This window comes from Sus scrofa, chromosome 13, assembly GCF_000003025.6.
Source record: "Sus scrofa isolate TJ Tabasco breed Duroc chromosome 13, Sscrofa11.1, whole genome shotgun sequence".
In the NCBI taxonomy this organism is placed as follows: Eukaryota; Metazoa; Chordata; class Mammalia; order Artiodactyla; family Suidae; genus Sus; species Sus scrofa.
In genome coordinates, this window is record NC_010455.5 from 1,010,722 (window position 1) to 1,035,428 (window position 24,707).

At 38.6% G+C, this 24,707-nt stretch overlaps 1 protein-coding gene and 1 pseudogene across 1 annotated transcript in view; one reads left to right on the forward strand and one right to left on the reverse strand.

Annotated features, from left to right (window-relative positions):
- The window catches only part of MRPL3 (mitochondrial ribosomal protein L3), a 39,201-nt gene extending 25,737 nt beyond the window's left edge, over positions 1-13,464 (forward strand). The window contains exons 7-10 of the mRNA XM_001925038.5: positions 1,367-1,475; positions 4,632-4,709; positions 6,728-6,805; positions 13,006-13,464. Coding sequence (XP_001925073.2) covers positions 1,367-1,475; positions 4,632-4,709; positions 6,728-6,805; positions 13,006-13,158 — 418 coding nt within the window. The 3' untranslated portion in view covers positions 13,159-13,464. The remainder of the gene's footprint in view (positions 1-1,366; positions 1,476-4,631; positions 4,710-6,727; positions 6,806-13,005) is intronic.
- Positions 13,450-17,607, reverse strand: LOC100153897 (annotated as a pseudogene).

Here is a 24,707-nt window from a genome sequence, read left to right on the forward strand (position 1 = left end):
ATATCAGTCAGGCAAACTTTAATAATTCTTGAATCTTAGTGTTGTTTCTGCCTCCATTGCAGAATGTTTCTCTAGTTAGCAGAATCTGAAAATAGAATGCTTTTGTTTAAAAATTGAAATATGAAATGTAAGATTTTTAAGAAATTATTGCTCTCTGATTATATTTCCCCATTAGCTTCTGATTCAGACCTTGAAACCAAGATCCATCTTTGGAAATTAAAACTTGTTAGTTATTACTGTTTTATTAAGTGTTCTGTTGTATATTGCTGCCAAACACATTACCCTAAAACAACAAACATTTACTACTTCACAGTTTCTATAGTCACGAATCTCAGTACAGCTTAGCTGAGTGCTCCTGGCTCTGGGTCTTGAATAAAGCTGCAGCCGAGGCATTAGTCAGGGCTGTGGTCATCTGAGGGTTCGACTTGGAGAAAATTGCCTAAAAGCTCACTAGCACGCCCACTGGCCAGCATCAGGTCCATAGTTGTTAGCTAGTGATATCCTTCCAACATGACTCAGCATAGGATAGCTTATGATGTGGCACCTGGCTTCCCCCAGAGCCTAGTGAGGGAGAGAGTGCAGAGATGGAAGCCAGTCTCTTTGGAACCTAATGTCAAATTTGACGTCTCGTAACTTCTATTGCAGTTTATTCCTTAGAGTGAGTTGCTAGGTTCACCCAGACTCCAGGGGAGGTGCTTGATCACACGGGAGCATGTGTACCAGGAGATGGGGATTTTTTTTTTTTTTTTTTTTTTTTTGGTCTTTTTTTGCTATTTCTTGGGCCGCTTCCGCGGCATATGGAGGTTCCCAGGTTAGGGGTCGAATCGGAGCTGTAGCCACCGGCCTACGCCAGAGCCACAGCAACACAGGATCGAGCCTCGTCTGCAACCTACAGCACAGCTCACGGCAGCACCGGATCGTTAACCCACAGAGCAAGGGCAGGGACCGAACCCGCAACCTCATGGTTCCTAGTCGGATTCGTTAACCACCGCGCCACGACGGGAACTCCAGAGATGGGGATTTTAATAGTTGCCCGCTACCTCTCCTACAAAATACTTTGAACATTGAAAATGTACACCTTTTACTGTGTTGTTTCATAGGATTAGAATGACAGAACTCCGCCTGCTTAGCTTGCTGTTGTCTCACAATCTTGAATTAGTCATTCTGTGTGGAATGAGACTCCAGGAAGGGGTGCAAACCAGGACTGAGATAAAGGCATTGTTCATTTGTGGTTTTACTTGCATGGCCTTTTCTAGTTATTTAGATAAGGAACTTTACTAAAACTCTCAGGTACTGTCGGAGTTATGCAATTGGGGATCTCTTACCCTCTATTCACTATGTAAATTCTAATGTTTATCTTGTTCAGTATTGGCAAAGGTTTTCAAGGTGTCATGAGAAGATGGGGATTTAAAGGCCAGCCTGCTACTCATGGTCAAACGAAAACCCACAGGAGGCCTGGAGCTATTTCAACTGGTGTAAGTATAACTTAGTGATCCTCTTTTTAGTGCTGAAAAGTCAACTTGTGTGTTCTTTGTTTGTTCCTGGGATTCAGTCATATCATTTGAATCTGATTCCAGGTAGTTAAAAAGTATAGTAAAAATCCACCCTTTATAAGTCCTGGCCTTACTTACTTTCCAGAGCTGGACTTGAATCTTTCAGTTATGTCCCACAGACTTTCAGTCAGTGTTCTCAGTACTTGTCTGGCTACTTTCTTTCCCATCTCTGTCTCCTATCCCACACTCTGAAGTCAGCTGCAAGTTTTTGCCTTAAAAGAGACCATTGAGAAAGGTTGTCAAGGACAATAAAATGGTGAGGAGAAAGTAGTGGAAGTGGAGAAGTAGACAATAAGAGCATAGGAAATAAAGAAGAGGTTTTATATAGCTGTGTTAGTCCTACTGATTACATCTCCCAGAGGAGCTACAGCGTAAAGAGAGGGGGAGTCTTATTCTGTGGAGTGTCAGAGGATGCAAGATCAGTCTCTAAAGCTCGATTATATATTCTACTTCTCTTCTTTTTAGGGCCACACCTATGGCAGGCTCCCAGACTCGGGGTCGAGTCGGAGGTGCAGCTGCTGGCTTTTGCCACAGCCACAGCAACACCAGATCCAACCTGCTTCTGTGACCTATACCACAGCTCATGGCAATGCCGGGTCCTTAACCCACTGAGTGGGGCTAGGGATCAAACCTGCATCTCCATGGATACCAGTCGGGAATCATTACCGCTGAGCCACAACGGGAACTCCTAAAAGCTCTCGAGTTAATTTCTCACCTAGCAGATTGTGCTGTCACACTGTTTAATTTTGCCACTCTGTTGGCAAGAGTGTAGGGAAGCAGGCACTCTCATACATTGCTGGTCAGAATATAAAATAATGTATCCTTTATGGAGGGAAATGTGGCAGTATCTAACAAACTCCACATGTGTTTGCTTCTGACACAGCAGCCCTACTTGTAGGAATTTACCCAAAAGATACTCTTTGAAAAACATAAAAATACATTTGCACAAAATTAGTCATTGTAACATTATTTAATTATAAGCATAAATGTCCGTACTTGAGAATTTGGATGAATGAACTATGGTGTATCTACTCAGTGGAATACTATGCAACTGAAAAAGAATGACAGAGTCATGAAACAGTGGGGTGATTTCCAGGATATAAGGAAATGCACATGTTATCTGCTTATTTTTGCAAAAAGAAGGATGAAAAATAAACTAGAAGCTAATAAGATTGGTTATCTACAAGAGATGGAACTGAACAGTATGGAAAGGTTTAGGAAGAGGCAGCAGTGGCACTTAATTTGATACACTTTTTCATTTTACTTTTAACTTTGATACCATGTTAATATTTTACATACTCAAAATAAAATAAAAATGGGGCAGTGGAGGGGATCCTTAATGGAATATAACTAGAAATGAACCTAACTATTTTGAATGAGTAACAGAACTTAACTAAAGTGGGGGAATAGAGTGGACTAACTCAAGTAACATGTGAATACACAGTTGTTGGTCATATAGTCAGAGTTTATTTATTTTTAATTTTTAAAATTAAAATATAGTTGATTTATAAGTGATTCATATATATTATTTTTCATGTTCTTTTCCATTATGATTCCATTATGATATTGAATATAGTTCCCTGTGCTCTGCAGTAGGACCTTTTTGTTTATCCACCTATACATAATAATTTGCATCTACTAACCCCAAACTCCCCCTCTATCCCTCCCATGCCCCCCCCCTTGGAAACCTTAAATAGTTTGTTCTCTATGTCTATGAGTCTATTTCTGTTTCTTTTTTTTTCTTTTCTTTTTCTGGTATTTTTAGGGCCGCACCCACGGCATATGGAGTTCCCAGGCTAAGGGTCTAATCGGAGCTGTAGCAATTGGCCTACACCTACTCCACAGCAACGTGGGATCCGAGCCGCATCTGTGACCTATACCACAGCTCACGGCAACACTGGATCCTTAACCCACTGAGCAAGGCCAGTGATTGAACCCGAAACCTCATGGTTCCTAGTCGGATTCATTTCCGCTGTGCCACGATGGGAACTCCTGTTTCTGTTTCATAGATAAGTTCATTTGTTTCATATTTTAGGTTCTGCATATAAGTGATATATAGTATTTGTCTTTCTGACTTATTTCATTTAGTACAAGAATCTCTAGGTCCATACATGTTGCTGCAAATGGCATGATTTCTTTTTTTATGGCTGAGTAGTATTCCTTTGTATATATGTTCCACATCTTGTTAATTCATTCATTTGTCAATGGACAATTTAGGTTCTTTCCATGTCTTGGCTAAATAGTGCTGCTATGAACATAAGGGGTGCACATATCTTTCTGAATTACAGTTTTGTCTGGATATCCCAGGAGTAGGATTGCTGGTTGTATGGTAACTTTTTTTTAGTTTTTTGAGGAACCTCCATACTGTTTTCCATAGTGGTTATACCAGTTTACATTTCCACCAACAGTATAGGAGGGTTCCCTTTTCTCCACACCATTTCAGAGTCTAAGTTTAAAATGCACTCTGCACAAGTGTTAAATTCTAATTATCTTTGTCTTTTGAAGTAGTATTAGCTATTCTGAGATGTTTTCTGTGAATTGTGGAATTGAGCAGACGGTGAATATTTTGACAATGGGAGTCAAGTTTCTCACCATTAGTGATAACTAACTATCTATCCTTTGATCAGTCCCTCTGCTGAGGGACGGTAACATGAAAAGCAAGGGTAGAAGAGTAGGACCATTCTAGCAACAGTGGTGTGGATGGAGTCCAAGTCAGTTAATGCAAAGATCAGTGAAGACAAGCTGGGAAGTCTGATTTTTCTTTGAATGGTGGTGTGATGTTTGTATATCCTTCCCAACCATTATTGGCTCAGTTGCTACACTCTTATTATTGAGTTTTTCTCCTAAGTATGTTTTTCGCCTGTATTAATTTTTTTTTTTTTCCTAATCTAACTTAGAAAGGAAATTCTTTAGGGGTACATGTGACTAGCTCCATATTTAGTTCTTTACTGGGGCCTAACAAAATGGGGAAAAAAATAGCACTTTAATAAGTTTTATTTTATTTATAATTGGTTTGATTGGTACTGTTTAAAATGGAGAGCCCTACTTAAAAGTGCTAATTTTTGGTCTGTCATTAAGGATGTTGCCAGAGTGTGGCCTGGAACTAAAATGCCTGGACAGTTGGGGAACATCGATAGGACAGCATTTGGACTGAAAGTAAGTTTCTGGAGCGGCTCTTTTTAGGAATGTTAAGTTAATTCCTGAATGCGAATACACCAGAATATGCACTTAACATGTGTCAGCATATGATTGTTCCAGTAGGTTTTACAGTTATTGAGGAGTGGGGTATACGTGAACCCTGTATGTGTATTGTATTTGTTTTCATATATATATTGAACATCCAAGCCATGGAACATGCACTCATTAAGAAGAAAAAGTTAATTTTCTACTATTTGATCTGGAAGATTTCCACAAAGTATTGTTGTGTGAAAAAAGAAAGATTCAGAGCGTTATAAATGTATAATACTCCTTTAAAGAGTTTCCATTATGGCTTAGTAGTAACGATCCCAAATAGTATCTATGAAGACATGGGTTCAATTCCTGGCCTTGCTCAGTGAGTTAAGGATCCGGCATTGCCATGAGCTGTGGTGTAGGTCACAGATGTGGCTTGGATCCCACTTTGCTATAGCTGTGGTGCAGGCTGGCAGCTGTAGCACCAGTTCAACCCCTAGCCTGGAAACTTTCTTATGCTGCAGATGCAGCCCTAGAAAGACAAGGAAAAAAACAAAACAACAAAAAAAAAACTCTTTGAAAGAGTAAACAGACGCTCCCTACATATATATGTTGCCATGCCATGTAATCACAAAGAAGAGTAGACAGTTATATACCAGATAATTTTTGATTAAATGTTAAATGTGGGTGAGGAAGAGGAGAGAGGAAGACAGTCAAAATAGGAAAAGACAGTATAAAATAGCGTTGTGGTATACATCCATGTTTATAAAATAATTATACATTTAAAGAGGAGAGTTAAATTCAGTCTCTGCTAACTTGAATGTATGTAATATCTAAGTGAAAAAGTTGTACTATAATGGGTTTCATATAATTATATATTTATTAGCGTGTGTATGTGTGTGTGTGTAAGAAAAGTATAGAAAATAGAAAATAAGCCACTCAAAAAAACAATCTCCAGGGTAACCACTGGTAAGTAACATTTTAGTGCAGATTCTTCCAGTCTCTACTCTAGATATAAAGTATTTTATTTATAAATATTCATCAGCAGAAGTATTTTATTTATAAATATTGATCAGCAGAAGTTTTTAAATTTTTATATAATTAAATCTAAGATTTTTTCCTCTCTTCTATTTTATACTTATCATGGAGGCTTATTTATGTCGACATATCTATGTATTTTTTTTTTTTTTTAATCTTTTTAGGGCCACATCCACAGCATATGAAAGTTCCTAGGCTAAGGGTTGAATCAGAGCTGCAGCCGCCAGCCTATACCACAGCCACAGCAATGCATCTGAGCCATGTCTGTGGTCTGCACCACAGCTTCGGCAATGCCGGATGCCTAAGCCACTGAACGAGGGCAAGGATCAAACCCGCATCCTCACAAATACTAGTTGGGTTTGTTACCACTGAGCCACAAGAGGAACTCCTATGTGTTTTCTTTTCATGTGTGCATCTGTATGTAGCTTCCCTAGTATTTAACATTAAGCCATTATTAGATATTAGGTGTGGGTCAAACTGGATTTTTTCCCCAAATATTTTCAGTACCATTTCTTGACTATTCTCTTCCACGTGTGTAAATGTTTTCTCCACTTGAAGATCTTTTTGAATGCCATGTACTCAGGCTACTTAAAAAAAAAAAAAAAAAAAAATTAGACCCAAAGAGGTTGTGGTGTCCCAGTTTCTAGTTACAGCAAGCATGTTCATATTACCTAAAATAAAATAAAATTGAATTTTTACTTGTTATTCTTAAGGATGCCAGCAGAATATTAAGATACCTGGAATATTGTCACATTTATATTTAAAATGAGTTTTCTACCATTTCCATGAGACATACACATTATAATATTACAGCACGAGTCATCCATAGGAATTTGAAAATTTTATTCTTATTCAACATTTTGAGGTGTTAACATCATTATGACTTCACAGGCTACTTATAGCCTCAGCTTTTGTTTGTTGTAACACAAGTATATTCTCAAAGTTGGATTTCATTTCTACTTTAGGTGTGGAGAATAAACACAAAACACAATATAATCTATGTAAATGGCTCTGTACCTGGACACAAAAATTGCCTAGTGAAGGTATGTATAACTTTTCATTTTTCCTTATTCAGATATTTGGATGTGTATGGTAAGTTCTCCTTTGCACCCATAAATGTGACTTGAAAATAAGTGCTTATTTCCCCACATGTTCTTTGCTAATTTTTCTGCTTTTTAGGAGCACCTGAGTGAGAAAATTGCACAAAATAACTTATAGCCTTTGTCTCTAAAACCATGAACCTGCACAAAGGGTAGGACCAGTAAAAGGCTCTTTAGAAATACAAAAAGGGATATTAGGATAACTACTTGCCAAAATATTGAATACTTCTGTCTAAAAAGTTTTTTTTTTGTTTTTTTTTTTTTTTCATTTTTCAAGAGTACTTTGACAAGGAAACTGGAAATATATGAAGTGGACATTAAATGAGAGTCAACAAGAAAGGTGTTTTGAGGTGGACATTTTAAAGGGAGATTTATTATTATTATTATTATTACTAGCATTGCTCTGATTACACATTTAAGCATTTTCCTTTTAAAAATGTGTGTTCATTTTTAAGTTCAAAACATACAGATAAAATATGTTGTACAGGATAGATTTGCAAAAAAGTTCTTAACCTCTCAGAGACTTATTTCCATCAAGTAAAATACAAATAGTGTACCTGGCATTTAAGCCAACATAATAGCATGAGAGAACTTTACTTTTGAATCTTCCATTCTGAAAATAAATTTGTAGTAGAAGTTATAACTGACACCACGGAAGTACAGAGGACTATAAGAGACTACTACAAGCAGCTATATACCAATAAAATGGACAACTTAGAAGAAATGACCAAATTCTTAGAAAAGTACAGTCTCCTGAGACTGCACCAGGAAGAGATAGAAAAGATGAACAGACCAATTACAGGTACCGAAATTGAGTCTGTGATTATAAATTCCCAACAGACAAAGGTCTGGGACCAGCTGGCCTCACAGGCAAATTCTATCAAACATTTAGAGAAGAGTTAACACAGTTCTTCTGAAACTATTCAAAAAATTGCAGAGGAAGGAACACCTCCAAACTCATTCTATGAGGCCACCATCACCCTAATACCAAAACCAGAAAAGATATCAAAGGAATAGAAAGTTACAAGGCAAGTGTTACTAAGGAACATAGATGCAAAAATCCTCAACAAAATAGTAGCCAACTGAATCCAGCAATACATTAAAAGGATCATACACCAGGATCAAGTGGGATTTATCCCAGGGATTCAGGGATTTTTCAATATCTGCAAATCAATCAGTGTGATATACTACTTTCGCAAACAGCAGAAAAAACCTTATGTTCATCTCAATAGTTGCAGAAAAAGCTTTTGATAAAATTCAACATCCATTTATGATAAAAAAAATTTTTAAAAAACTCTTGGAAAAAAAAGGTAGGAATATAGGGAACCTACCTCAACATAATAAAGGCCATATATGACAGACCCACAGTTAACATAATCAGTGTAGAAAAGCTGAAAAGCATTTCCTTCCTTTTACTTGTAAGTACTTTGCTTTTTATTATCTTTGTGAGAGGTAACATTTTAACATAAAGTGGGTATGTGACTTGTGCAGAATTTACCAGAAACCAGAGAGTGAAAATCGGTGCTCAATTCTACATTTTGATCCAGTAATTAACATTTGATACTCAGAGATCTCAGATTCCCCCCTTTGGTACTCATAAAAGGTCTCAAGGTGTTCAGGAAAGGAAGTCACAATATGAGGACCTGGTTGTTCTGGCATCATTACGTCATTATCAGTTTCGGATTGTGTTCTTTCACATCCTTTAACAATTTCTAAATTTCTGTGATAAATTCATTGTTCTTCAACCTGAGTGTTTTTAAGGGGCTGTTATTTTGTTTTTAAAGCCTCAAAGAGCACCGTTATTCCACTCTACCCCAAGATGTTATGGCCCAGGTCCAGAGTTTCCATTCGTTGCTGATGAGAGCAAATGTGAGATCCTGAAAACTGTAAGGGGGAATGGAATAGCCCCAGAGCCCTAGACACATCAGGCTACAATTTGGTTTCCTCTAAGATTAGGAACAAGACAAAGATGCTCACTCTCTCTATTTGTATCAACATCATTAGAGGGCCCAGCCACAGCAGTAAGAGAAGAAAAAGAAATAAAAGGAATCCAAATTGGAAAAATAAGTGATTAAACTGTCACTGTTTGCAGATGACATGATACTATACATAGAAAATCCTAAAGACACCACCCCAAAACTATGAGATCTCATAAATTATTTCATGAAGTTGCAGAATACAAACTAATATGCAGAAAGCTCTACATTTCTATACACTAACAACAAAAGAGCAGAAAGAGAAATTATGGAAATAATCACCTTTGCCATTGCATCCACAAGAATAAAAATACCTAGGAATATATACCTATCTAAGGAGGCAAAAGACCTGTACTACAAAAATTATGAGTTGTGGGTGAGAGAAATCGAAGATGACATAAACAGATGGGGAAATATACCATGTTCTTGGATTGGAAGAATCAATATTGTTAAAATGACTGTGCTGTACAGGGGAATCTACAGATTCAGTGTAATAGCATATTACCAATGACATTTTTTTGTAGATCTAGAACAAGAAAAAATTTTAAATTTTTATTGAAAAGCAGAAGACCCTGAATAGCCAAAATGATCTTGAGAAATAAAAACAGAACTGGGAGGAATTAGGTTCCCTGACTTCAGACTATACTACAAAGCTGCAGTGATCAAAACAGTATGGTACTGGCACAAAACCAAGTATAGATCAGTGGAACAGGATAGAAAGCCCAGAAATAAACCCACGCAAGTATGGTCAGTTTTCTACAAGGGCGGCAAGAATATACAGTCAAGAAAAGACAGTCTCTTCAATAAGTCATGCTGGGTAAAGTAGATACTACATTTCCAACATTGAAGTTAGAACACCATATACAAACCACCATACACAAACCATATACAAAAATACTCAAACTGGATAAAAGACCTGAATGTCAAGACCAGATGTTATAAAGCTCATAGAAGAAAACATAGGTAGAACACTGACATAAATCACAGCAATATCATTTTGGGCCCATCTCCTAGAGTAATAGAAATAAAAACAAATTTAAACAAATGGGACCTAATTAAACCTCAAAGCTTTTGCAGAGCAAAGTAAACCAGAAACAAAATGGGAGAAAATATTTGCAAACAATGTGACCTACAAGGGATTAATATCCAAAAAATACAAACTGCTTATTCAGATCAATATTTAAAAAAAAATCCAATCAAAAAATGGGCATAAGATCTAACTAGACATTTCTCCAGAGAAAACATATGAATGGCTGAAAAGCACATGAAAATATGTTCAGCATCACTAAGTATTAGTAAAATGCAAATTAGAACTACTTTAGGTACCACCTTAACACCAGTCAAGAAGGGCCATCATCAAAAAGTCGGCACACGGTAAATGCTAGAGAGGATGGTGGAAAAAAAGGAACCCTCCTACACTGTTGGCGCAAATGTAAACTGCTGCAACCAGTATAGATGTTCCTTAAAAACTAAAAATAGAGCTACCATGTGATCCACTAATCCCACTCCTGGGTGTGTATCTGGAGGAAAATATAATTTGAAAAAATAGATGCACCCCAATGTTCTAATGCACCGTTTACTCTAGTCAAGACATGGAAGCAACCTAAATGTCCATCAACAGATGAATGGATAAAGAAGATATGGGGGGGTGATGGAATATTATTTAGCCATAAAAAGAATAAAGGTATTTGCAGCAACATGAATGAACCTAGAGCTTATACTAAATGAAATAAGTCTGATAAACAGGTATCATATGATGTCAGTTACATGTGAAAGCTTAAAAAAAGACACAAGTGAACTTATTTACAAAACAGTAACTGACTCACAGACACAGAGAACAAACTTATTGTCACCAAAGTGGAAAGAGGTGCAAGGAGGGATAAATTAGGAGGTTGAGATTAACATAGACATAGTACTACATATAAAATAAACCTCAGGGACTTCCTATTTAGCAGAGGGAACATATTCAATATCTCGTGATAACCTGTAGTTGAAAAGAACCTCAAAAAGAATACATACATGTATAACCAAATCACTTTGCTCTCCATCTGAAACTAAAACAACATTCTGAATCAGCTATACTTCAAATTACTATAGTTTAAATAAATGGAGAACATGAAGCTTCAAAAAATAATAGCAGTGTACCAAAGGGACATGCGTTTACATTTAAAGGTGGCCAGTGGGCTTCAAGACTTTTCTCTCTTTTCTTCTCTCACCTTCAGTGTCCCTAGGACATGATATTTAGATGAAATAGCATCATCTGTGTTTCAAAGCACTCTTTTGTAGTACTGTAGCATTGACAGAATGCATAAGTAGTGCTTTCACCTGAAATGTTCCTCATGTATGAGAGATCATAAAAATGTGAAAGTGCCTGTGTATAAGTTCACTGTTTAGGCAACTTATAACTAAGTTTTCACAGTTACGAAAGTAACAAAGTTTTGTTGTTGGTTTTGTTTATTTGCTTGGGTTTTGAGTTTCAAGTTATGAAACAGTTTAAATTGGCAGAATATTACTTTTTGTACAAGTTAAATTCAAACCAAGATTAACAATTGGCCAAAAAAAAAAAAAAAAAAGGTATTTCTTCTGGTCAACTCATTGATAATTTCTGTTGTTTTAATGAGCTATATGAAAAGAGTTGTTTTTCTATACTTAGCTATTCCTAGCAGCTGTGTACTTCAAATTATTTATTTCTTTTCGGCAAAATGATTATGTCTCATTTTACTCTGTGTGTATAATTATGTGTAATTTTTTCTTATTTCTCTGAATGAAGTTTGTGTGAGAAGCTTTGAAGAACGCAATAATATTTTCCAAAAATAAAACCCAATATTTTAGATCATATCAATAGCTGTACTGTTCCTTGATCTATGACTTCATAAATGTAATTAGAACATCTTTAGAATTAAAAAAGTTGAAGACTTATAGTTTTATTATTATTTTCATTAAGTACTATTCTGTCCTTTGCTTCTCAGTGAGATTACTACGTGTTAAATATAAGCTAATTTCTTTGAGGAACCTTTATGTTTTGGTGTATATGCTCTTAGTCTTAATTCTAATTAAGACTACCAAAAATGCTAGGTAAATTTAATTTTTTTTAACCCTAACTCAAAAAATCTGGTAGCAAATAGTGTAGTAAAAATACATAAGGAGTTCCCATCATGGCACAGCAGAAGCAAATCCAACTAGGAGCCATGAGGTTGCAGGTTTGATCCCTGGCTTCGCTCAGTGGGTTAAGGATCCGCTGTTGCCGTGAGCTGTGGTGTAGGTCGCAGATGCAGTTCGGATCTGGTGTTGCTGTGGCTCTGGCGTAGGCCGGCGGCTACGGCTCCGATTCGACCCCTAGCCTGGGAACCGCCATATGCCACAGGTAGGACACTAAAAAGACAAAAAGACAACAAAAAAAAAGACAAAAAATACATGGGAGTTCCCATCCTGGCTCAGTGGTTAACGAATCTGACTAGCATCCATAAGCATGTGGATTTGATCCCTGACCTCACTCAGTGGGTTAAGGATCTGGCGTTGCTGTGCTGTAGGTCACAGACATGGCTCAGACCCTGCATTGCTGTGGCTGTGGCATAGGCCAGCAGCCAAAGCTCCAATTTGACCCATAGCCTGGGAACCTCCACATGCCGACCTGACCTGAGAACTCCCATGTGCTGTGGATATAGCCATTAAAAAAAAAAAAAAAAAACTATTGGAATTAAAAATATATTTATAAAAGGATATAGGATTTATAAAATGGATATATGTTATATACTTAACAACTGTCGTTACATTAGAAAATGTAGGATCAAAAAAACAGGAGTTCCCGTCATGGCTCAGTGGTTAACAAATCCGACTAGGAACCATGGGGTTATGGGTTCAATCCCTGGCCTCGCTCAGTGGGTTAAGGATCCAGTGTTGCCCTGAGCTGTGGTGTAGGTCGCAGACGCGGCTCAGATCCCACGTTGCTGTGGCGTAGGCGTAGGCGTAGGCCAGTGGCTACAGCTTTGATTAGACTCCTAGCCTGGGAACCTCCATATGCCGTGGGTGCAGCCCTAAAAAACAGAAGACAAAAAAAAAAAAAAAAGAAAATATAGGAACAGAATTGATTGTGAATAATAATTGTAATAGTCTGTCTTTAAATAATTGGTATAACTTTTTAATAAGATCATTGTTTCCTCCTTCCAGATCAAAGATTCTAAACTGCCTGCATATAAGGATTTCTGTAAAAATCTGCCATTCCCCACCTACTTTCCTGATGGAGATGAAGAGGCACTACCAGAAGATTTGTATGATGAAAATGTGTGTCAGCCTGGGGCACCTTCTATTACATTCACCTGACTTCATTGGACATTACTCACATATCCTGTGAATTCTGATGAGCCTGAGCAATAAAATAACCAGGAATTGTATTGCCTTAGTTACCACACTTATCTTTTGTCAAGGGCATAAATATATCATTCATCCCCCAAGTGGATTTTGTATTTAAAAATTACCACATTAAACAAATCAGTTAAGTAGATTGAATATGCCAAACTTAAGATGGACTGGCGATTTGCATATTAGCAAGTTCTTTGTAATTTGGGGGCTTTGTTGTTTCTTTTTTAACTATTTCTCAAGTTTATAAATATAACTTCTCTTACTAAAGATTTGTCTGTCTTTGTGAAAGGGTGGATGTGGAACAGTGTCAGATCATATGGGGACTGTTCAGATAAAAGAAAGCATTTTCTCAGCCCTAAAAATAGAGGAATTGAGATTTTTATTGAAATTGCAGAAATGTATGTCAGAAGCCTGACAAAGACAATAAATCAAATTATGGATCTTCTTTATACTTCTGTTGGAAGGTAGAGTTTTTTAAGTCACTCAACTGTAAGATAGGTGTAATTATTTTTTCCTTGATGTCTTCCAAAAAAAAATCAAGGAAAAATGGCCTGGGTGTGCATTCAATAAACTTATCATCTACTTCTCAAATGTGAAGGGATCCTGAGTTTCTCTTCATTCTATGAACTGAAAATGTGTTTACTGATGGCTACTTATGACAAATAATTAAGCTTGACAATGAAAGTATAAGTAGGCCTCATTTAACTACCAGATTTCCTCTTGACCAGATTCCTGAGGACCCACAGAATCTAACTTAATTCCAAATATTTTTTGAGACTTGATTCACACAGCCACCCAAGAGCCTTATTAACCACATTGTTAGAGTTCCATGTGATTTCCTGATAACTAATGGAAAGTTTTTATTTATACCTCATTTCATTTCATTAAAGATTTGTGGCAGTTGATAAAAGGTCCATGCATTATAAGTAAGGGAAAAACATGTAGGATGGTATGAATTAGAATAGGTATGGGGTTGGGAAGATGAGCAGGTATGATATGCAAAGTTGGTATACTCACTTTGGCTCTGAGCTTCCTGGGTGAGAAATAGATAATACTGTTCCTTTAAAACAAATAATATTGATCTGTTACGTATTTCTTTAATCATGAAATCTTCAAGAGGAATCATTTTAAACTGTAGTAGGTCTTGGTTACCACACCATTCTTTGTTAAAAACAAAAATTATCAAAAAAAAACAATATTATCAAACTAGAAAATTCTGACCTTGTTAAAGGTAAACATAACATTCAAGGGTAAAATATTAGACACATTCTTGTCAGAGGTCAAAGCTACCCTTTACTGGTTCTGTTCAACAGTATTCTTGCAGATCTTATCCAGTGCGGTAAGACAAGAAAAAGTCGTAAATATAGAAAAGTGAGAACAAATCTCATTGTTTGTAAGAGAAACAACCTAGAAGATCAAAACAGAAAACTGATAAGCTATCAAAACCAAAACCAATGAATACTGTCCTGGTGACTGAATCAGCATCAACATAGACAAACATAAGAGAAATACTTAATTGGGAAATTCTATGCAAAGATGTATACCATCCACAATAGCAATTTTTTAAAAAAGATTCCTGAGGGAAAAAGCCTGAGATATGGTAAGGTCTTATTGGAGAAGATAAAATATGTCTTATGTGTGTTTTGTTTTTGTTTTCTGTTTCAGAGCCACATCTGTGGCACATGGAAGTTCCTGGGCTAGGAGCTGAATCTAGCTGCAGCTGCCAGTCTGTGCCACAGCCATGGCAGCTCCACCTGCCTTCTTGTCCACTTTGGTGACACATAAAGCAACCATCTATCTCATGTCACAAACAGCAAAACAACCCAGAGGAGAGTCAGAGCTGCTCTCAATATATATGGGCTTGCCAGGAACTGTATCAACAATGGCAGCATCACTAGATTACAAGAATTTGGGACCATCAGACAATCAGTCTTCCCTTCAGCTCAGCAAACTTGCCAACAGTGTGAGCTGTATAATAATCCAGCACAGGTGTGTATCCAACACTGAATTGTTCTGGATGGTTCAAGATAATCACTTGAGCTGTGAAGCCAGTTGCTTCCATCAGTGGGTCATTTTTGCTGTCACCAGCCACACTGCTACAACAGACATCTCTGACACCTTCCTGACAGTGAAGCCCACATTGTCCCCAGAAAGTGCTTTATTCAAGCTTCATGGTTCATTGCAACAGACTTGACTTTGGTTGTAACCACGAATGGAGCAAAGGTGACTGACACACCTGGTTTGAGAACACCAGTCTCCCTTCAACCCACAGGGACAGTACCAATACCACCTGCTTGTGGATTCTCTGGATAAGCAGAAACCACATCTGTCAGTTGGAAGAGTTGGTGGCAGGATGCAGTCCAGAGCTTCAAGCAGTTGTGGTTCTACAGGCAACTTTTCAGCCTCTGAACCAAGACATGTTTGCACTTGGCTCCAGCATGTCGTGTGTCACAATTGCAGCCAGAAATTGGCTCAAATGCTACTGTGGCGGGGTTGTTGCCAAGTTTCTTAATGTAGGTATTGACTTCCTTTATGAGTTCCTTGTGTCTCTTCTAGCCATAGGGTGACTCAGTGCAATCAACTTAACCTCAACAATTAGTCGTTTCACACCCAGAGTGTAAGCCAGAAGGGTCAGCCCATTCTTGTAGATACCTGCTTCAAATTCACCAAACTAGCAGCAACGCTTAGGACAACACAGTCAGCCTGGGGTGTGCCTGTCATCATGTCTTTGACGTCTCTGTGTCCCAAGCATCAGTAATGGTCACGTAGTACTTAATGACCTCGAATTTCCACAGACGCATCCATGGTAGATACTGTGCTCACGTTCAGCTTTCAGTGTGTCCAAGACCCAGGCATACGCTTCAGAGACTTTCTGTCCAGGTGGGATATGCTTTGACCATCCCGAAAAAAGTGTCCACAAGCACTAGCAGGTTTCCAAAATTCTCTGTGGTGGCAGTCACTTGCGTACAGTCCTCTGAGGTGGCTCAGGTTCCTCTTTGTTGGGTCCATATCTGAAGAGGGCTTTGGGTTATTTTTAGCATAGATCATGCAATTCTGAGTGACTCACTGCATGGTCTTTTGTAGGTTAGGCCTCACTTTATATATATGTATACATATATATATATGTCTATAAATATTATATATAATTATAGCTATATATTTATATATATTTAAATCCATTGTAATGTGGTAACTCTCCTGTAATGGATGCTGTTATGAATGTAACACAGTGTCCAAGAGTGGCTCAGGAATCAAAACAACTGCATTCCAATTCCATCCAGGTGACATGTGATCCAAGTGAAACCCCACTCCCAGACTTACCCTTTGTCCTTTTCAGATTACACTGGCTAGCATTTTGACAAATATGTCTGTGAGAAGTGATTCTCTTGCCAAGGATATTGTTTTTTCTTTTGTCTTCTTAGGGCCGCACCCTCAGCATATGGAGGTTCCCAGGCTAGGGGTCCAATCGGAGCTGTAGGCGCCAGCCTATACCAGAGTCATAGCAATGCCAGATCCGAGCCATGTCTCAGGGCAATGCCAGATCCTTAACCCACTGAGCGAGGCCAGGGATCAAACCGGAGTTCCTCATGGATGCTAGTCGGATTTGTTAGCCACTGAGCCACGACAGGAACTCCCCAGCATCACTTTTTAATAGAGTTCTTATTGGCCATATGTTTTTGGCCTTCTCTGAAGCCATTAGCACACACTTTGTGTCTTTTCATAGATCTTGGGAGAAAGCTCTGCCTCTTTCCTGGGGTTTACTTTTCTTTCTTTCTTTTGTTTTTTTAGGGCCACACTTGCAGCATATGGAAGTGTGGGGCTAGAGGTTGAATCGGAGGCTAGAGGTTGAATCGGATCTGTAGCTGCCAGCCTGCATCACAGCCACAGCAACGCAGTAAACTTAACCCACTTGAGCGAGTCCAGTGATCAAACCCACAACCTCATGGAGCCTAGTCGAGTTCCTTGTGTCAACTGCTGAGCCATGACCGGAACTCCTTTTCCTGGAGTTTTCGTGAGCACCACCTGAAGGCTAACGCATTCTGGTGAAACTATGATATCAAGCTGTTCTGGTGACAAGCTTCAAGGTGAGACCTATCAGCTTATTCCTCACTGTCAATTTTACCTGGCGCTCCTGTGGAGAATTAGGTGCCTCAAGGCCAAGGGAGCCCCTGGGCCTCTTCATTCATTAAGAGCATTCCTCTCTTTCTACCATACGAGAGGCTCTTTTATTGTTTTTCTTAGGTTTTAGCCTAGGACAATCTGCTTTCCACTGTTCTTCCTTCCCCAGTGGTGGCTTACCTCTCTTTCTTTACCTACCTTCCAGGAATCCAGTGCCACTGCCAAAAAGTGGCATTTTGTTTTGCGCTTCTTTCTTCTGTTGTTCCCTGTTGAACACTTCAAAAGCAACATCTACCCCTGGCATTTAGGAGAAACTAAACGTGGAAAGATGTGAACGTCCCTCTGAATTTGTTTGTTTGGTCTAGGAGAGGGTTATTTGTTAAGATCATGGAGATGCTTTTATGAGTGGTACCTTATAAAATGAATAAATATTACTACTTCTCTTTCTGTTACTGTTACTCTTTTTCCAGCAATAATACACCTCTGATCTTGGTGTAAATGTCATATTGTGTGAATACGCAAACATCACATCTGCCTACATATGTTCTGTTGCTTAGTAGTTCTTGGCACTGGAGCATCATGAATTCTGTGCCTAATAAATGAGATATCCATCAGAATGAAAAAATGAGCTATGTTGGTCTCTTGAATATGATATTGATCTCAGATTTTAGTTGTGAAAAAGTTGGCTGCATTCTCATGGATGGTAGTAAAAGAAATTTGGAAGGGAATTAAGTTTAAGAGTAGGATTTGTTAACTTGTTCATCAAATAAGGCTTATAGCATCTAATACTGTTCCCTAGACCTGGGCCAATATTTTAAAGTATTTATTTAAAGATATACAGATTCTGGATACATAGATAAAGATTTGTTCAAAAAAATTTACTCCAAAGAGTCTATAAAATTCCCCTTTTATAGTAAATACTCAAGAGCAACTTCTGGAATGATGCCTTAAAGATCAATGAATTGTCTTCATTGATTAGTGCTATTATTTCGGTCATCCTTTTCAACTCTGAGCCCATATCCTTTTCTGTAATGTCCATTCATAAATCTCTGTAAAAAGGTAAAAGGGTACGATTTGATAAATTATATGCATATACCCTTGAAACCATCACCACAATCAAGATAATAAACATCCATCACCCTCAAAAAAAAAAAAAAAGCAACATCTACCCAACTGAGAAATGTTCATTCAAAATGCACCATTTAATCTTTGCAACTTTCTCCTGATATCTAAGGCACTTGCCAAAAACTTACCATTCTGATATTTTCAGGGCCCTCAGGCTCTGCATTAGTATCATGTCAAAAGGCCTGATAAAGCTTTTCCAGAAATTCATAGGGGATTTCATTTTTTTTTTTTTTTTTGCTGAATTACTTGAATTTTGTTCAAACTCTTTTGCTTTGGTTCTACTTTTCAAAGCCCCAAGAAGATGCTCTAATAAGAAGTGCATAAGGGCATTCCTCCCTCACTGGGGCTCCCAGTTTGGCTCCACTGTGGGTCCTGCCAAGTGGGCTTCAATTGTAGAGGAGCCTCCCTATAAAAGAACTCATCCTCAGAGTTCCCATCTTGGTGCAGTGGAAATGAATCCAACTAGGAACCATGGGGTTGCGGGTTCGATCCCTGGCCTCACTCAGTGGGTTAAGGATCTGGCATTGCTGTGGTGTAGGTCACAGAAGTGGCTCGGTTCCAGCATTGCTGTGGCTGTGGCATAGGTGGAGGGTACAGCTCAGATTCAACCCACAGCCTGGAAAACTCCATATGTTGCAGGTGCGGCCCGACAAAGACAAAGACAAAAAAAAAAAAAAAAAAAAACTGATTCTCTTTGCTGTACACCTGAAACTAAACTAACACAATATTTTAAGTCAATTATACATCAATAAAATTTTTAAAAAGAAGAAAATATACTTATTTTAAAAATAGATTTTAAAAAAGGAGTGTCGCAATCTTTCCAATTAAACAAGTCTGAGCAGTCCAGCCATCTGGTCATTTACATTTAGGCCCCCTATGACATAACAGCAGAAGAGAAATTGCCCACCCTGGGAGTGGCTGCTGGCTCAAATTGGGTGCCCTGTGGGGGTGAAACCAGACCAAATCCCTGAGCCTCAGGAACTAACACAGAATTTTCTTTTTTAATGAGGTATTGTTGATTTACAATGTTGTATCAAATTCTACTGTACAGCAAAGTGATTCAGTTTTATATATATTTTATATATAAATTTTAAATATCACAAAATTTATTTGGCTGTAAATGAACAAACACTACCAAACAAAATGAAAAACCCCAAGGACAAAAAATCCTAAATGTACCCTCAAGTTTCATCTTGAGTTTTTTATATACCAATAACACAGGAGACCATAAATGAGACCATAAATGACATAATTAGCACAGCAAGGGTGGTAGTACATGGTGCTGAAGACAAGCCTGCCTAAATTCCTTATGGAGGTCTGAATAGGTGCTATAGCCACACACTGTTACAATAAAATATCATCTTCTCTCTCATGGGTTCGTGGCTGTAATCAGATCATGCCTCAGGAGGACTTTAGGGATAGTTGAAACAGTTCCCATTTTAAAAGACAGCAATTTAAGACAAACAAAACACAAACAGCACACACAAATACTAGCATCCAAAGAAACATATGAACTGGTTTATAAATTGGGTCAAAGCCCAACAACACTTTCCTCTCTCCAACAGGGTACCCCATTTAGATACAAAATGAATTGGTTTACTCTGGAGAAAAATCCCCAAACGGAGGAAATAAGGTTACCAGCTAGACACACCAGAGCGACTTCCCCTCCTATATGGAGCCCATTGGCTCCCACATGTCAGTTTTTTGCTCCAACTGCCAAGCACTGGGGAAGCTGGAAGAACTTTAGGGAAATTTGAAGGGCAGATCCTCAGGACAAGTGGTCCAAGCAGCTGCTAGTGCCTTACCTGAAAATTCCTCAGCTGGGGGCATTAGCTGAGAGCAACAAGGCTCCTGACTGCTTCATCAAAATTTGTGACTCAATCCAAGCTTGTACTGCTTAACACATGGCAGGATCAATAAATCAAGTGATGAATTATTGGGGCAAGGAATAACTTTATTCAGAAATCCAGCAGATGGAAGAGTTCCTGTTATTGCACAGCAGAGACAAATCCAACTAGGAACCATGAGGTTGTGGGTTTGATCCCTGGCCTCACTCAATGGATTGACTATCTGGTGTTGCTGTGAGCTGTGGTGTAGTTCACAGACATGCCTCAGATCTGGCGTTGCTGTGGCTGTGGGGTAGGCTGGCAGCTGTAGCTCCAATTAGACCTGGGAACCTCCATATGCCATGGGTGCGGCCCTAAAAAGCAAAAAAAAAAAAAAAAAAAAAAAAAAATCCAGCAGATGGAAAGGATGGTGGGCTCATATCCCTAAGAACCATTTTGCCTGAGTTAGAATTCAGGCTTTAACACTGAAAGAGGAAAGGTAAAGTCCTGGTTTCAGCCAGGCTCTGGAGAGGATGTGCTGATTTCTTCCTCTTTGCAGTCATGCACAGGTGGGAATGGTCAAGATATTTCCTGTGAATGAAACCAAGGTATTTTAGCATAATGCTTATTACTGGGAGGCAGAATTGCCAGAGATGGGCCATTATGTATAATTTAAATTTACCAGCAACATCCCTTTACTGAGTAACTTGTGAGAATACACAGGTTTGAGGGTGGCTGGCATGTGGTGGTCAGTAAATAAAGCTCGTGGAATGAATTAATAAACTCCAAGTGGAAAATGGCAGATAGAAGGACTGGAGCTCATCTTCTCTCATAAAAACAACAGAATGACAACCGACTGTGAACAAGCTTTAACAAATAGACTGAAAAACTATCAAAAGAGATATCCTACTCCAAAAGGCAAAGAGAAGGCAACATCAAGACAGTAGGAGGCGCAATTATGTGATACCAGCAACCCCATCCCTGCTGGGTGGGCAAACCACAGACTGGAAAACAATCATATCACAGAGAGTCACCCATGGCAATGTGAATTCTGAGCCTCATGTAAGATACCCATTCCTGGGGATCTGAAATTGGCAGAAGGAACCCCTGGAGCATTTGGCATTAAAGGCCAGTGGGGCTTTTGTGCAAGAGCTACATGGGACTGGGAGAAATGGAGACCCCATTCTTGAAAGGGGCACACAGGCTTTCAGGGCAAAGCAGAGACTCCATAGGAATCTGGGTCAGACATGGCTGCAGTTCTTGGAGGATCTCCTGGGAAAACAGGGGGTGACTGTGGCATATGGCTTGTTGTGGGGGAAGGCATTGGAGGCAGAGGTCTTGGGAATAATCATCAGTGTGTGCCCCTCTAGAGGTGGCCATTTTGGAAAAATACAGCCCCATCCCTCAGGGCTGAGAAGCCCCAGGCCAAACAACAATCTGGGTGGGATCACAACCCCACCCATGAGTAAACAGTCTGCCTAAAGACCCCCCAGGAATACAGGCACCTCTAATCTCACCCGGAGACAACGCCCTACCCACCAGAGGGATAGGAATCAGCCCCACTTTCCAGTGGGCAGGCACCAGTCCCTCCTATCAGGAAGCCTACAGCAAGCCCCTGTACCAACTTCAGCCACAAGGTGAGGGAGACATCAGAAGTAAGAGAGGCTCCAACTCTATTGTCTGCAAAAAGGAGCCCACACCAAAATCTATACAAAATGAAAAGGCAGAGAATTATGACTCAGGTAAGGGAGCAAGGAAAACCCCCAGGAAAACAGCTAAGTTGTCTGGAGATTATCAACCTCCATGAAAAAGACTTTAAACTTATGATACTGAAGATGATTCAAGACATTGGAAATAAACTGGAGGCAAAGATTGATAAATAAGAAGCACTGAGCAAAGAAATACAAGATTTAAAACTTAAGTAAGCAGAGATACAAAATGCAATAATGAAATAGAAAAATTCATGAGAAGCAAACAACAGCAGAATACAAGAGGCAGAAGAACAAATAGGGAGGTCGAGGACAGACTAGTGGAATTCACTGATGTAGAACAGAAAAGAGAAAAAAGATTGACATGAAATGAAGACAGTCTAAGAGAATTCTGGGACAACGTTAAATGCACCAACATCTGTATTATAGGGGTGCCAGAAGGAGAAGAGAGAGAGAAAGGTCCAGAAAAAATATTTGAAGAGATAATAGTTGAAAATTTCCCTAACATAGGAAAGGAACCACTCAAATCCAGGAAGCACAATGAGTACCATATAAAATAAACCCAAAGAGAAACACCCTGAGATACATATTAATCAAAATGACCAAAATTAAAGACAAAGAGAAAATATTGAAAGCGGCTAGGGAAAAGAAACAAATAACACACAAGAGAACCCCGATAAAGTTATTGGCAGATTTTTCAGCAGAAACTCTGCACGCCAGAAAGGAGTGGCACAATATACTTAAAATGATGAAAGGAAAAAAAAAAATACAACCAAGATTACTCTGCCCAGCAAGGCTCTCATTCAGATTTGAAGGAAAAATCAAAAGTTTTACAGATAAGCAAAAACTAAGAGAATTCAGCAACACTAAACCAGCTTTACAACAAATAGTAAAGGAACTTATCTAGGTGGAAAAGAAAAGGCCACAACTAGAAACAAAAATATTACAAGTGTCAAGGCTCACCAGTAAAGGCACACATATAGTAAAGGTAGGAAATCCTCCACATGCAGATATGCTACCAAAATCAGAAATCATGAAGCATTTGACAAAGTTCAACACCCATTCATGATCAAGACCCTCGCCAAAGTGGGTATAGAGGGAACATTCCTGAATATAATCAAAGCCATTTATGATAAACCCACAGCAAATATAATCCTCAATGGGGAAAAACTGAAAGCCTTCTCACTCAAATCTGGAACAAGACAGGGATGCCCACTCTCACCACTGCTCTTCAACATCGTTTTGGAAGTCTTAGCCACAGCAATTAGACAAACAAAAGAAATCAAAGGCATCCGTATAGGAAGAGAAGAGATCAAACTGTCACTGTATGCAGATGATATGATACTATACCTAGAAAACCCTAAGGACTCAACCCCAAAACTCCTTGAACTGATTAATAAATTCAGCAAAGTGGCAGGATATAAGATTAACATTCAGAAGTCAGTTGCATTTCTGTATACCAGCAATGAAACATTAGAAAAGGAATACAAAAAAATGATACCTTTTAAAATTGTACCTCACAAAATCAAATACCTCGGAATACACCTGACCAAAGAGGTAAAGGACCTATATGCCGAGAACTATAAAACTTTAATCAAAGAAATCAAAGAAGATGTAAAGAAATGGAAAGATATTCCATGTTCCTGGATTGGGAAAATCAATATTGTGAAAATGGCCATCCTACCCAAAGCAATCTACAGATTCAATGCAATCCCTATCAAATTACCCATGACATTGTTCACAGAACTAGAACAAACAATCCAAACATTTATATGGAACCGCAAAAGACCCAGAATCGCCAAAGCAATCCTGAGAAACAAAAACCAAGCAGGAGGCATAACTCTCCCAGACTTCAAGAAATACTACAAAGCCACAGTCATCAAAACAGTGTGGTACTGGTATCAAAACAGACAGACAGACCAATGGAACAGAATAGAGAATCCGGAAATAAACCCTGACACCTATGGTCCATTAATCTTTGACAAGGGAGGCAAGAACATCAAATGGGAAAAGGAAAGTCTATTCAGCAAGCATTGCTGGGAAACCTGGACAGCTGTATGCAAAGCAATGAAACTAGAACACACCCTCACACCATGCACAAAAATAAACTCCAAATGGCTGAAAGACTTAAATATACGACAGGACACCATCAAACTCCTAGAAGAAAACATAGGCAAAACACTCTCTGACATCAACATCATGAATATTTTCTCAGGTCAGTCTCCCAAAGCAATAGAAATTAGAGCAAAAATAAACCCATGGGACCTCATCAAACTGAAAAGCTTTTGCACAGCAAAGGAAACCAAAATGAAAACAAAAAGACAACTTACAGAATGGGAGAAAATAGTTTCAAATGATGCAACTGACAAGGGCTTAATCTCTAGAATATACAAGCAACTTATACAACTCAACAGCAAAAAAGCCAATCAATCAATGGAAAAATGGGCAAAAGACCTGAATAGACATTTCTCCAAGGAAGATATACAGATGGCCAGCAAACACATGAAAAAATGCTCAACATCGCTGATTATAAGAGAAATGCAAATCAAAACTACCATGAGATACCACCTCACACCAGTCAGAATGGCCATCATTAATAAATCCACAAATAACAAGTGCTGGAGGGGCTGTGGAGAAAAGGGAACCCTCCTGCACTGCTGGTGGGAATGTAAACTGGTACAGCCACTATGGAGAACAGTTTGGAGATACCTTAGAAATCTATACATAGAAC